Below are 14463 nucleotides of genomic sequence, written 5' to 3'. Positions count from 1 at the left end.
AAACCCCAGGGTCTTGGGGGGTGGGTTCAATTCTTGTTTTAAAGAGTTTGTGTTTTCCCCACGTCTCGTTGCATTTCTCACACAGTCTAAAAAGATATGGTTTTAGAACCAATCAGTTTATCCATAGGTATGTCTGTGTGAGGGGGTGAGTTTGTGTTGTCCTGTCAGCGGTGTATTCCTCCTTTGCAGTCAATGGTTCCAGATAGGCTTTGGATGAACCTTAATCTGGATCGCGATGAAATGATTACAGAAGACGAATGAATGAATATCACATAATGTAAATGTGTGCTGTATATATATATATGTATATATATGTATATATATATATATATATATGTGATTCACATAAACACTACACCAGCAGGATTAATGACTATAATGTCTTGCATGCTTTCAACCACAATTTGGCCGGTAGTATGTTAATATTATGGAATATTACTATTTATTTTAGTATTATGTCATTCAAATTTGTTTTTCAGTTACTGTTTAAAACACAGACTGACTCCAGATTTAGACATAGAAATTCAATACTTTTATTTTACATTCATACACTTATTATACAGGTAGCTTAATGCATTTTCTTAAAAAAAAAGCCCGATCCTAAAGTCCTGAAGATGTACAGCTCAAGCAATAATGAGTTTGCCAGGGTTATTTTTTTTTTTATCTTTTTTTGAAAGTTGGTGAAAAGCATTTATAAAACACGCATACACACTAAAAGGGGAGAAAAAGACAGGTGTTGCCCTGCAGTTGTACCTTAGTAGGGCTGGGCTGAATGGAAAGGAATTCAGTCGCCATTGAAAAAGGCACCTTGAATACACAGTGTATATACAGACAGAGGGGAAAATAACTGGGAAATATAACAACCTGTTACTGTAGCTTCTAGTACAAGGACAAAACTGTAAACCTTCACTTGCTGATAGAAATAAAAGCAAACGTTTCTGTACAAATATAACAGAAGCAAAATATTATTTGTCGTACCATAGCGGTACCAGTTTTTCTTTACTTTTTTTAATGCATATTTTAATATTAAAGATCGGCTCTGCCAGCAGAGAGCAATCTTGGGGATATAATTATGCACTGTCACAATGTTTATGCATTTGCCTACTTAATGTTTACCAGTAGCAACCCACCTCATGCATGTTTTACACTTGAGAGAGCAGCTGTCATTCTCATATACAAATAAAACCAATTAATATATTAAACATTATAGTCACAGCCAGGATTTCCCTTTGTGACAGAGGCCATTCTAGTGTGGTGTAACCTGTACACATATAAAAATTTATTAACACAATTCTTTACACGGCCAGAAATACCACTGCCTTAAAATATACCAACCTTCAATTAAAATCCCCCAATACTTTCAGAAAAGTAAGGTCTTTGATATAAAATACTGTATTCTCAAAAACTGGATTTAAATGTTTTACATTCCATCTTCCGTTTTTTTTTTCCTCAACAAAATAAAGCTTTTTTTTTTACCTCCATTACTCAGCTTAAAAACACTCAACATTATGGATTATTTATATGCAAATATAAACAATAAAGTGACAAGAGACCATATGTGGTTCTATGTTCACATGTAGAGGAAACCCGTAGAATGGCATTTGATGCCAATTTAATTTTTTTTTTCTTTTCCTTATCTGATCAACACAGTGTGGCACTACAATATTGGATGATTGTACGAGTCAGGCTCAGAGAATGCCATGGTCAGGACTGGCCTGCTAGATTGTTCAGCAAGCCTTGGTCAGGTCAGTAGGCAGGTCTGTTGTGGACATGCGGTACTGAATCTTGGTGTTGGTGATTGCGCCGTGTTTCTGCCGAAGGTGCAGCCGCAGCTGACTCTTGTGGCGAAAGTGCAAGTTGCATTTCTCACACTGCAAAATAAAATGAAGGAGGACAAAAGGCACTTGTTTAGTATTTGTTGGTGGTAAGTTTGTAATATTTATTATTAATATTTATTTTTGATGAACCAAATAAAATTGCAAAATTAATCTCCCATTGTGTGGTATAATGTGTATCTGTACTCACATGATAGGGCTTTTCTCCCGTGTGTATGCGCAGGTGACTCTTTAGCGTCTGCAGGTGTCGGAAACGAGTGCCACAAATTTCACAGGGATATGGCTTCTCTCCCGTGTGGATCAGAACGTGGGCGCGCAGGTGAGCAACCTGGTCAAAAAATGTTCAGCTATGTTTATTCTGTCTGGTTATGGAATGATACTCTTAAACGTCACTGCTGTGCCCATTGCACCACACAGTTCTGGTTCCTTAAAAACATCTTAGTGTTTAGATCTTAACATGGAGAGTGTTCAGTGTGATGCTCACTCTACCACTTAAGAATCTGTGTTCTAAGATGCTTTTGGGAAACCCAGCCCTGATGTTTTGACTGAAACAAGTACCTGAACAAATCGAGCTCCGCACGTCTCGCACTTGTATGGCTTTTCTCCAGAGTGAATTCGCGTGTGGGTCTTGAGGTTAGCTGGCCTATTGAACTGTGCACCGCAGATGTTGCACCGGTACGGCTTCTCTCCTTCAGAATGGACAAATAGAATGGACAGGGTGAGGCACGGATCTGTAAACAGCTGGACTTTACACTACAAACAGTGTTTTTATTTTTATTAATTAAATATATTTACCTGTGTGTACTGTCTTATGGCTGGCAAGGTTTCCTTTGTAGCGGAATGCTGCTTGACACCGATCGCATTTGTATGGCTTGTCACTGTGGACCTGAAGCATGTGGCGTTTCAAAACCTCCTCTTCTGCAAATTTGGAGTCGCATTCATTACAGAAGTACGTACCGTTTTCTGCGAACCCAAAAAGAAAAAATACAAAATTAGCAAGATACATTGCTAAGCGGTTATAGTCATCACAACCTAAATAACATTAAGTGTATCAGTGTTTAAATCAAAGCTGTAAAAATGTATACTTAAATGATCTGCTCACCACAGCTGGAGTCAGAGTACTCTGAGTGGAGCTCAGACATTTCCTCCGTAAGACGTGAGCCAGGAGTGTTGGGACAGACGTCTGAGTGCTGTGGGGACTGTGAGCCGCAGGAGGTGCACTTTAAGTGGCTCATATAAAGAGAAGAGTGGCTGTCACCGTTCCTCTGTGATCCTTCCAGAGTTCTGTGGAAGAAAAACGTGAAGGGTTTTTTGCCTTTTCACTGGAGCAAATGCAGCCACTAGTAGCTTTCTCAAACTCATTTTTAGGATGTTTGATGAATTTCACACATCCTGGCTAAGAAGGTAAATCCTCACTGTGCTATAAGAGGATTGGAATGGATGAAGAAAAATTCAATCTGGGTTTTTAGAGTTAGTGGGAGGAGGACTGTGCCGCAAAACACTGGCAAGCCGGTTCTCCACATTAATTTTTATAGGGAAGCTAGATGGTGTAACCAGTTTAGAATCATAGTTCACTGGACGTGTTCTTTTGCTGTGACATCTCAACAACACGCCAACAAAATAGCTTAGACCACGAGTACTCATCTGAAGGATTGCGGTGCTTAATAATATGTATTTCCACTATGACTTCAGAAAGAATTAGTCTTTGCTTCAGTGTGTGGTGTTTCTTTGCAGTTTGTCTCATTGCGTAAAATGAGCTTATAATAATATACATATTTTAAAAGCAAACCTGAATCATCCATATGTGGACACAACAGTTCTTCACTGGTATCACTACATTTCTTATATATCCGTTTCTCATTATTCAGTTACTAAGATAATTTTGTAATGTGACTGCAGTTATTTACATAATGTACACTGCATTTATAACACGGACGGAAGTGCTCACCTGTTAATGATGTTGTTGAGACGGCTGGCTTGGGGTACCGTGAAGTCATCGCTGTGGTCACTCAATTTGTTGTTGGTGGACTGTGAATCTGGGTGGTCAGTCTCAGAAGTTGGATGGAAAGTGGGCAGTCCCAGACGCTGTGGTGAGCGCATCTCAGAGTCATGAGGACCGCTGTCTTCCTCCTTGGTGCTCTGATTGAGCACGATAAATTTGTACTTTTTCCAGTTGCGAGCCTTGGGGTCCTGTGTGCCTTGTGGAGTCGGAGGCTGTGAGGCTTGTGAGAGGGCAGCGTTCTTGCTACTGCTTGACTCTGTGGGAGAATTGGGCTGGCAGTCAGACTTCAGAGGGCTCTGGGGACTGCTCATTAGCGTCTTGCGGCCACTGGGAGGCATGCCCATGGAGTAGTGTTGGTGGGTCAGATCCTCTTCAGCCAGAGGGCCCTGCTCTTTACTCAGCTCCCTTTGCTGCTCCTGGGCCAGGCTGGACATTCCATGCTTTCTAGAGCTGATGCCAATGGACTGCACCAATCCTTCCAGGCTCTCTCTCTTCATCTCTTCATTTCTGCCCAGCTCCCGGGCAGAGTAAGGACCCACATGACACACGCTTGAGGACCCACTAGTGGTGCTGCGAGCATAGTCAGCCAACAAGGAACTGTTACTGTCAGCTGGAGAGCAGTGTTTGTGTTGAATGGGGCCTCCTTTGGAGAAATCAGGGAAAGTATTTTTGGCATCCGTCAGCTTACAGAGAGGGAAGGGGAAACTCTGCATGGGAAACTGGCTATAAAGATGATAGGAGCTACTAGGAGTGTTAACTCCATTGAATATGCCAGGACCATAGGGCCTCCCGTCTCTGAAAGGACCTGCTCTGCCCGGTAAATTCTCTACCACCTCGTGCGTTCTGTAACTGTGAACGTCTTGAGGTAAAAGCAGAGGGCTGACAAGGAAGTCCTCTCTGGGCAGTTTGATAGAGGAGTCACTAGGGAAAAATAGGAAAAATATATATGCATGTTGTAAAACTTTTGCATCTTCAGAATTATTTATTTTGTAATGCTCTTTACATTTATAAGCAATTTAAGTTTGGACCATTTCTTTGTGTCTTCATTTTTAAATATTTATTGAATGTAAGCAGCATCTAACATTAACATATGATGTCTTGGTATAACAAATAAAACTTTATATGCGCATGCATTCAAGCAAGTCTACAAGTCTTAGAGCATACCTGGACTTAATGAATCTGTGGCAGGTATCAACGACGTGGTCCATCTGCAGATAAATGGCTGTGTTCATGACGGCCATGATGAGGCTCTCCTTCAGCGTGAGACGTGAAGTGTACATAAACTCCAGCAGGATTGCGAAGCCCTCTGGGTCAACTTTCGGGTCCAGACTGATAGCGTTTAGGTTGCATTTTAGCGAGTCAGTGAAGATTGTGTAGAAAAGCCCACTGCAGAAAGACGACAGATGAGTACTCTTAAGATTTTAGCTTTGAATTTACACTTTAAAGAGAGTTCCACAGACAAACATTTTCTGCACATCTTACACATATGCGCCAAGAATTACCTGCATGCCATGAGGACTGTTTTGTGGGCACGAAACTGTTGTCTGTTGACCAGAATGGTGACATCTGTGAGAATATCTCTGCTGCGAAGCCGATTCAGGTTGAGAAGGACGTCACTTGCATGGCGTGTGAACTGGATGCAGCTGTCTGCTGCACAGGACATTTTGTCAAGATCTAAAGGAAAAAATATATGAGTGTTAATTTACAATTGATACATACAGCCTTCAGCCTTCTTTTAGCATTGCTCGGAAATGAACCGTGAGTGGAATAAGATTGTCTGGCTGAAAATAGAGCAGTAATTGTTACTATATTCAACTCAATTAGTTTGAGACCAAATATAAGATCAAATCAATGTTAATACTTTCTTTCATACCAGTGGTCCTCAATCCTGGTCCTGAAGTACCACTGACCTGAATGTTGTAATGTTCTCCCTGCTCTAAAACTCACAGTTCAGCTCAGGAAGGGGTTGGTAATTAGTTCATGAGTTGCCTCAGATGTGTTTGAAGCAAGGGATTCTCTAAGATATGTAGGGCAGTGGTACTCCAGGAGCAGGATTGAGAACCACTGCTTTATACCATTTAAAAAAAACAAACAAACTGCACTACAGTAAACAAAGCGACACCTGCTGTAGTTCCTCACTTTGCCGCTAGTCGGCGCCAATTGATCACTAATGTAAGCAAACAAGTTTGAAGCACAGAGCACTGTTTCTCAAGTGCAAAGTCTAAGGTCTGTGTTCATAAAACCTTTAAAAAGAACAGGTTGTTACATGAGCACTTTTAACATAATTGAATGTCACAGTAGAGTCTTCCTCTGTTTCTCTATAGACTCCTGCTATTCAAAGTAGGTTTTAAAAAAGGATGAAGTATTTAAAGCTATATTGAATGTATTAGAGCTCACCCAGCTTTAACCCATAACTCATAAGACTTTAATTGCGCTTTCTCGGGGACTGTTACCGCTTTAATCTTTCCTGTCAGAGGATAACACTGTCAGTAGTGAATCACCTCAGCAGTTTCACTTTGTTCATCGCCACTATATTAAGCACTCTGATAAATTTAGTCTGAGACTTGATAGAAATAAATGAGGTGGTAAACATGTCTTACATGTTGAACATTTTGTATCTGCTCTGCGCCAGGTTTCGTTTCAGTGTGAAGCCTCACAACAACAGTGTCCTCTCTCAATAACCTACATTCAGTGCCAGTGTGTGCGCGTGCTGACAACACACCATGAGTGAGGTAGATAATTAATGAGATTCCTCTGATGTAAATCATCTAAAACCTCTCAAAACCAAGACAAAGTCAGAGTAACCTCATTAATAAACACGGAAATACTGCATTTTGGCCACTGAGCTGTGTTGTTTGTGCCAGTGAAAAAGTTCTACCTTTTGGCATTTAATAACCTTTCTCGTACACTTCGACCACAAGATGTCCCCAAGACTAACACATTCACACCGAGCGCCATTCACTTCACACTGAGCTACATGTCCAGGCACCACATCATCAATTAAGCCATACGAGAAACATCCGAAGTGCTTTCCACGTTGCTTTTCTCGCCCGCTTTACTCAAACTGAGGTAGGGTTTGAACAAATAACGCATCCAACAGCTCACAAACCGCGCTGGCTAAAATGAACGCGGTTTCGAAAGTGTATTTCCATTTACTTTACTCTCAAGCTGTTCGATCAGACTTTTATTGGCACTGGAACTAAATACATGTAGGCGTTATATCCCGTGTCCAGCACAGGATCGTTTTTGACGAATTGTCTGTAACCCAACACACTCATACACACGCTCAAGTTTTTGTCCGTCCAGGAATAGCACACGCAGCGCGCTCATGAGCACGCGGTACCCGTTTGTACACACATGCGCGCGCACGCACACACACACACCCACACCCACAAACACGTCTATGACCCTCTTGCTAAATGCCAAAGTCTGGTGAAGGAACCTGTCATACACCTTTCAGGGACGCTCTGCAAAATGAATCTGGCGGTGTATTTTCCATTGAAAAGTGCTTCGACCCGCTGCTAATCACAAACATAATGCATAACTAATCCGCTCGCGCTAGAAACTTGTGCCTTGCCCTGCTGAATGTAATATAACGTTAGGGCTCGGTTGAGTGTCAACAAGGGCTGTTAAATGCAGTAAGCCTGCCGGTAGTGACTACGGTATGACTTCAATCAGCACCGCGAGCTGCTCTTACATTAAACTGACCCACAAACTTCTATTTTCCCATGTTGAGCTCACAGACGCATGTGTCAATAACTGCAGAAAGTCAGCAGAATCCATTTCACTGTCAACAAGCGGTGTGTTGTAGCTGCTTGTAATAACCGCAGTTGCACTGAAGTGACACATGCATAAACTTTTTTTTTTCTTTTTTAATATTTATTTATTTTGGGTACAGAAAAGTACGGCAACTTTTCAGAACTGTGACAGACTCGTTTCTACAGCGTTAGTCGCCTGTAATAACTTCACCCTTAGCTCAACAACTGCAGCATCTGTGAGCGTAAACTTTACCTACATTCAGACACACATGTTTGTGTCAGTAAAGGTTATTTCGGCTCATTCACTGTCAGCACGCAGCCAGTGGAGTGCAGGAGACCAGGGTTTGCCTCTAACGCTGACAGAAGTGCAGTCGAACTTATTGCTTACATGTTGCACCCGCGCGCAAACTTTTACTTTTGTATTTTTTTTAAATATCCAGCGCACATTTAATTTAACAAAGGCAGCGGACTAGATCAGGAGCGTCTGGAGTCAGTCCGGCAACAGGCTGGCTCAAGCCCTGCTTTCATCGTTCTTACTAAGCGCGCTGGGTTTTCCCTACAAGTAACAAGAGCCCGAGCTGAGCAGCGTGGAGGCTACGAGGGGGAGATAGCAGAGCAGGAGCCCGCGCAGAGCGCCCCGCATCGCGGCCAGCTCTTCCGCCGCCTCTCGGCTCCTTTAACGCGGCTAATTCGAACCAGACGCCTCGCGAGACGCATCTCGCGCCAAGTGGACGTGGAAAAAGAAGGCACCCGTACAACCAGAACAAAAACTGGATAATCAAGTCCTCCGAGCTTGTCGCTCCTGTGCAGCCCAGACATGAGCGCAAATATCACTAATGTTTGAATAAATATGAATAATTCTGAATAAATATTAACAGCGGTATTAAGCGAGCTGTCACCCCGACGTGCACCAGCCGTCAAGTTTACACATGTTTAACCCACTTCGAACTTCATCCTAGCGACTCAGTTCCTAGATTTAAAGCACCTTTACAAACACACACCCAGCACGTCTACTATGTTCTCCATGCTGAACACACCACTCAGTCTCACGCTCACGCACACACACCGTCCCTCAAAACTCCAGCCACATTCATCCACAGCCATCCCGACTGAATCTGGATGTGACAGTCCAGCCAAAGCTATCACGCACACACGAGCACTCTAGCCTGGACACACTGCCAACACGAAGCCCTCCAAACAGACAATTTTTTAAAAAGATAGAAAATATTCCCCGAAAAAAAGGTCTAGAGGCGCATCGCAGCAGCACCCAGCCTTTAGATTATGGAGCAAAAAATGAAGAATTTGATTCCAAAAAAAAAAAAAAAAAAAAAAATCATCACCTGGTAGTGCTTTCCTAGAAACTTCTTGCATCACCACTTCTAAGAAGCGCAGTTCTAAGAATCAGCGCAGCTCAATTCTCGGAATTTGAGCTTTGGGTCGTACCATTTTTTCCTGGCGGGGGTGTGCACGGTTTTATATCCGCTGCACAATTCTGCATCCCGGGGAAACGTTTTAATGCAGTGCGTTTAAACGACAATATTGAAGACTAATGCTTTTAAAATTGAAGATTCTGAATGTCGAGAAAAGATCGTATTCTGTTGTCCGCGATGGAAAAGAGCGCCGTGGACTTTTCGCATTTCCCCTTCGTGGTGGACTGTGCCAGACAGAGACGGTCACATGGGCTGAGAGAGCTGCCAGCCTCCAAATACTCCCAAACTAATTTGCTGTTACACAAGCAAAAGTGTGTTCGCTGGCTTGTTTTTCTCTCTCGCTCTCACTCTCCTTTTTTCCACCCCTCCCTGTGTTAAACCCACGGCCATACGCTACACTGAACATATCTGGAGCGGACGAGTTGCATAGGCTTGCTTTCTCGTTGTTATTTCTTTATTTTTTTTTCTTCGCTTCCAGCGATGGCTTTTTGACGTTTCAGTTCTCGTTCCTCCTTTGCTGCGGACTTGTTGGGTTTGTGTGGATGGAATTATTTTACCAGATATTTGCTTTGTCTTTAGCTGTCTCTCGTGGCTTGGCTTATAGTTTGATGGCTGTTTGCACTGCTTGCTGCCTGAACTAATGCTTTCCTTAGATCTCACTTAATTCAGAAATTCACATCGGTTCCACATAAATAAAATGCATCCCATTAACACGACTCAGGCTGTACGTCAGTACTGAACGATGGCGGTTGTGTTAATGGAGTTATGTTTCATTCATGTGGATCTCACTTACGTTTGAATACTGATCTTTCAAAGCAGCATTTCTCGCATTGTCAGGACGCTTCTATATGGACGTGTACATGGCTTTGGCAGTAGTGGTCTCTGGGGGGGAAATGCTTGATAAATGTGTGTTTATATAAAGCAGGATGACGTTTGTGTTTTAGAATGTAACAGTTAGCACTGACCCCTGCATCCGTTTATTATTATTATTAATTTATTTTAATGAGTGTTGAGTCTTTGTAGTAATACAGTCGAATCAGGCTGTGTTAAATTTAGCTGCAGGTGAGTCTACATGTGCCTGTACTGTTTTGTGCCTTTAACGGAAGCTACTTGACACAACAATCAACGAGACTTTATGTTTAAAGCCTGGTGTGGCTTTTAATCATTGGCATGAAGAAGTCTTGCTTGATTTTGTTAAGAGAATTGAGCACGTCTGTAAGGCTGAAAAGTCAATGGCCTATGAACAGCTTTAAAACACATGGAGTAACTATGTATTGTCAAAAAACTGTAAAGAGGCTAAAAATGTATGTGTAGTTTATGTGTAGTTCTTCTATGGCAGAAGGGTGTTTACAAGCCTGATTCGGGCATGCAATACTAATCAACATTCTAACTGCCTTTTAATTATCTATGTATTATATAGTAATATATGTCATATATAATATAAAATATCTAAATATAAACAGCCGATGAACATATAGCGTGTTATTTCAAGTATTGGCATGTGCAGGTTCAGATTTCACTGTGACAATTCTAACTCGTTTGGCACATGACTCACGTGCACAACCACTGTTAGAACAGTTAGTTCTCTGTTTGTTCAGTTATCTTTAGAACACTGTTATCAGGCTGTTATTACTAATTGTGATGTTTATTGAAAATTAGTACTGCTTTAATAAGATTATTCTAAAAGTTTTGCTCCATATTTGTGCCTCATTTGCTGTAAGCCTGTAAAAGTAAACCTCTGAGCTATGAGGCCTGTAAGGAATACAAGAGCGAAGAAAATGAGTCGTCAGCACACTGCCAGTAGGTTCACTTGCATATAGAAGGGTCTGAGAAAAAGTTGAGGATACTGCTTGTTGGGGCAGGACTGTTGTTTTACCTCTAACTGTAAGGCGTTAATGGCGTTTACATGCATAAAGTTTAAAATCAGAGTTGTAAGAGACAGAATTTTTTAAGAGTTGTGTGGGAATCTGGAACGTTAGTAATTTAATAAAGTGTCTTGATTAGATTTTATTCCTATTTAATTTTAACACGGTTGCAGTCAGAGAAGCAGTACCCTCACGATGGGGACGTACACTTTGCCAGTTCGACGTGTTTCCTACCCCCTCATGACTTCATATCTGCCATCGTAGACCTGTTGGTGCTTGAGAAGAGAGTAGGTTGGAGTTCACAAATCTAAACATTGTCATTTCATGCTAGTCAGGTTTTTTTCCCCTCCCCTCACATAAACAACACAGTTTCAAATACCGTCTACCTACTGTAATGGAAAATTGTAGATGAAGCTTTTCAATATTGTGTTCATGACTCTCGCTGTTGCATTTTTTTTTTGCCCAGACACGCAGACCATTTACCGAACACTGTATTCAGTTTTTTTTTGCATTTGTTATTGTTTGCTAAAAATAAATGTTTACTGAAGCAAATGTAACTGGTGCAGTAACTTAATAAAAATGATGTTTTGTACATATCAGTGGTATTGACCTTTTATTTCACTTGTAGTTACATGCTGAGGATTTTGCAAGTGTGAAGTGTGAATTTAAGTGAGTCATTCAGTGACGTAATAATACCTTAGGGTTTGTTTGTCCCTTTCTGTAGACATAAATTACCCCAAGACAATGTGGTGTGCAATTGTGGGGGAAATGGATCTTGGTATAACGCAGTAGTTATTACCTGCTGTCATATGCAAGTATTTTATTAAGACCACAGGATGAGGAAATAGATTACATTTATTTGATGTGATCTTGAACTGTGAATTGTTTGAAAATGTTATGAAACATAACTCACTGTACAGCAAAATCAAACTAATCAAATGGTTTATGATGAATGATTTCACTTAGTTTAAATACTTCTGAAATGAACACACACACACAGTTTCAGTAACCAGTTTTGATAAAAACCTCTAAATAGAATGATGGCAACTTAAGATTGTTAATTTTTTTATGATTTCTTTCAGATTGTGTTTTTGTGTTTGGTGCACTTGGTCTATTTACAGTCCGTGCCCCTGAACTGCAGTAAATGCCGACTTTTCTCCTTGGCCTGGTAGCCCGTTTTTTTGATGTTTTTTTATTTTTTATTTTATTTTTTATTTTTGACTTAAATGCTTTTAACAAAAGCTGAAAGATGATTTGTATTTAAATCATTGGTTAAATTAAGTTGTTTGTTTAAATCTCAAACCAACAACATAAATAGCACATGGCTAATATAATTCATAAAAACCTCAAGTTTAATCATAACCTATATTATCAACAAACAATTAAATGAGGAAATAACAATTTGGAAACTGAATTTCAGGCAGATGACTTAAACCAATCAGAATTAACCGGAAAACCATGTTGTGTACATAACACACCCACAGCTGGAGGTTTGGTATTTTACACTGAGCATCCAAGCATCAAGTCAGAAATATGAGATATTCTATTTTTTTTTTCTTGTCCAGGATAACAGTTTATGGGATTTAATTACTGTTTAAATTATAGTCATATAGTCATAAAATATTGGAAAGAAAAATCCTTTTCAGAAATTTTCACCATATCCACCCTCACTCGTAATAAAGTAAGGGGAAAAACGGCCTTACAAATAGTGTGGTCTTTTTTATTTATTTATTTATTTATTATTTTTTTTTTTTTTGTTCTCGCCACTGCTTCAGTGATAATTGAGCTAAACATTCAACGCTGGCTGACCTTTTGAGTGTGAACTCACCTGGGTAAGTGCGTTTGGGGCTCCAGGCCCTCGTCCTGCCCATGCCCTGACACAGGTGGAGCACTTGCTGGGCTGTAGGGGCGAAAAGAGGAAGAATGTGTGACAAAGCCCTCCATAGAGCCCTCTAATCTCAGTTGTATGACTGTTCCTTTTGTTCTTTGAGCTTTAAAATGTAAGTCAATGTATTTATTAAGTTAAAGATCTATGGCCGCGCATTTACATTTTTGTCTTTCAGCAGATGCGCTTATCTATAGTGACATGCAAAATGTTCAGTGTCATACTTACAAAATATGCAAACAGTGAAAGCTGAACTGCCACAAAATACAGTGTTGATATGCAAATCAGTAAAGCAAGGATTCCATTTGCATAGTGGTGGATTAAAAGAGTAAAATTGTGTGCAAAATGTTTTGAACCTATGCTGCCCAAGTTAAAGCTAACGTTGTTGTAATTACCCCAACAGATAAGGAAGTTTCATGCAGGTGGAGTGCTTCCTTTCTGCTGCATTCGCAGTGTGTATGTTTGGTGAGAGCAAGGCGACGTGCATGGATGATTTTCTGCTAGTGTCTGTCCCAATACCCTTTTTTTTTTTTTTGTGTAATTTTTCACCATTGCGTTTTAAGCAGAGATGTTTTACAACAAGATTTCAGTTTTTGCCTTCTACCAAATTGGTATTAGTCATTTAACAGCACATGTGCTTATGATGGAATACTGTGTTCATTATCTTTTAGAGCTCATCAAATATGTACATCTGTATTCATATACTATATACATGAAATATGATATCTTTTCATTGCATGATTGCATTTCTTTTGGCAAAGGGCAACAGCACATATCTATGCTAAGAGGAGAATGCTAATAGGTTATTACATGATTCTGCAGGTGCCTAATTGGTGGGTGCCTCACATAGTGCCGAAGTGGAAAACAGACTGGGACCTGACCATCTTTGCCTTCTAATGAGAGCACTGCCACTTGTGTTCTCAACTGTGGGACCCTACTTCTGGCACAGGCCATGAATGGAAATCCCAGCACTGATACACTCTTCTGCCTTGCTGAGCTGGGCTTTTCCAGGGTGGGCCCCATGGGGATGGACTCTGCTTTTTTTTTTTTTTTTTTTTTTTTTTTTTTTTTTTTTTTTTTACCTCAACAGAAACTATGCTGCCATTAGTGAGTGTTTTTGCATGCTTATTTTGGCAAGAGTTTCATTGTTAAACAGGAATGATCTTTCCATGAAACAATAATGCAGTTATTTATTTACTTGTTTTGTTTATATTTTATTTCAATTTTTTTAAAGGAGGGATTTATCTGTAAGTGAAAGCCACAGTCAGAGATTTCAGAACGTGTTAGGTCTGGCAGTGAAAGCTTCAACGTTGTGAGAGCGTTTCTGTTCTGGCATTTTACAGAAATTTACAGAGTATCTTTGTGAAATGATGAATGGGTGCCTCGTTTTGACCTTGTTGCCTGCAATGCATGTTTTTGTATTTAAAATTATTGATGATATTGATAATTTAGCAGAAGTTATATTGTGATATAAATAATATTTTTTTAAATAATAGTTTATTTAATACATTTTTTTTTTATAATCAAAAGGAACATTTCTGTTTTATTAGAAATTTTTATAAATGGTTTATACCCCAGATTTGAGAGGACAAACTAGCCTCTCACACACAATATTCTAATCAAAGTTATGAAGCAATCACCTCACAGATTAGGTCCAAGATTTTTACTATTGCAACTTTGCATCTCTG

The 14463-nt window shown here is 40.2% G+C and overlaps 2 protein-coding genes across 6 annotated transcripts in view; one reads left to right on the top strand and one right to left on the bottom strand.

Moving 5' to 3' along the window:
- Positions 1–550: 550 nt before the first annotated feature.
- bcl6aa (BCL6A transcription repressor a) overlaps positions 551–14463 on the bottom strand; it is a 29870-nt gene continuing 15957 nt past the window's right edge. Inside the window, exons 2-10 of one of the 3 annotated variants that reach the window (XM_066663347.1) lie at positions 12719–12790; positions 5340–5511; positions 5002–5223; positions 3784–4758; positions 2938–3119; positions 2631–2798; positions 2394–2524; positions 2026–2163; positions 551–1871 (exon numbers count right to left, since the gene is read on the bottom strand). In XM_066663347.1, the coding sequence (XP_066519444.1) occupies positions 1728–1871; positions 2026–2163; positions 2394–2524; positions 2631–2798; positions 2938–3119; positions 3784–4758; positions 5002–5223; positions 5340–5511; positions 12719–12790 (2204 nt within the window). In that variant the 3' untranslated portion in view covers positions 551–1727. Of the gene's footprint in view, positions 1872–2025; positions 2164–2393; positions 2525–2630; positions 2799–2937; positions 3120–3783; positions 4759–5001; positions 5224–5339; positions 5512–6437; positions 8580–8935; positions 8980–12718; positions 12791–14463 lie in introns of those variants that run through there. The other 2 variants (XM_066663349.1, XM_066663350.1) reach the window with 2 other exon arrangements.
- Positions 1689–14463, top strand: part of lpp (LIM domain containing preferred translocation partner in lipoma) — a 269809-nt gene continuing 257034 nt past the window's right edge. The window contains exons 1-2 of one of the 3 annotated variants that reach the window (XM_066663357.1): positions 1689–1924; positions 2059–2154. The gene's annotated coding sequence lies outside the window, so the exon portion shown is untranslated. Of the gene's footprint in view, positions 1925–2058; positions 2155–14463 lie in introns of those variants that run through there. The other 2 variants (XM_066663351.1, XM_066663353.1) reach the window with 2 other exon arrangements.

This window comes from Hoplias malabaricus, chromosome 3, assembly GCF_029633855.1.
Source record: "Hoplias malabaricus isolate fHopMal1 chromosome 3, fHopMal1.hap1, whole genome shotgun sequence".
In the NCBI taxonomy this organism is placed as follows: Eukaryota; Metazoa; Chordata; class Actinopteri; order Characiformes; family Erythrinidae; genus Hoplias; species Hoplias malabaricus.
The sequence above is the reverse complement of the archived record's forward strand: the minus strand, read 5'-3'. Positions and strand labels throughout refer to the sequence as shown.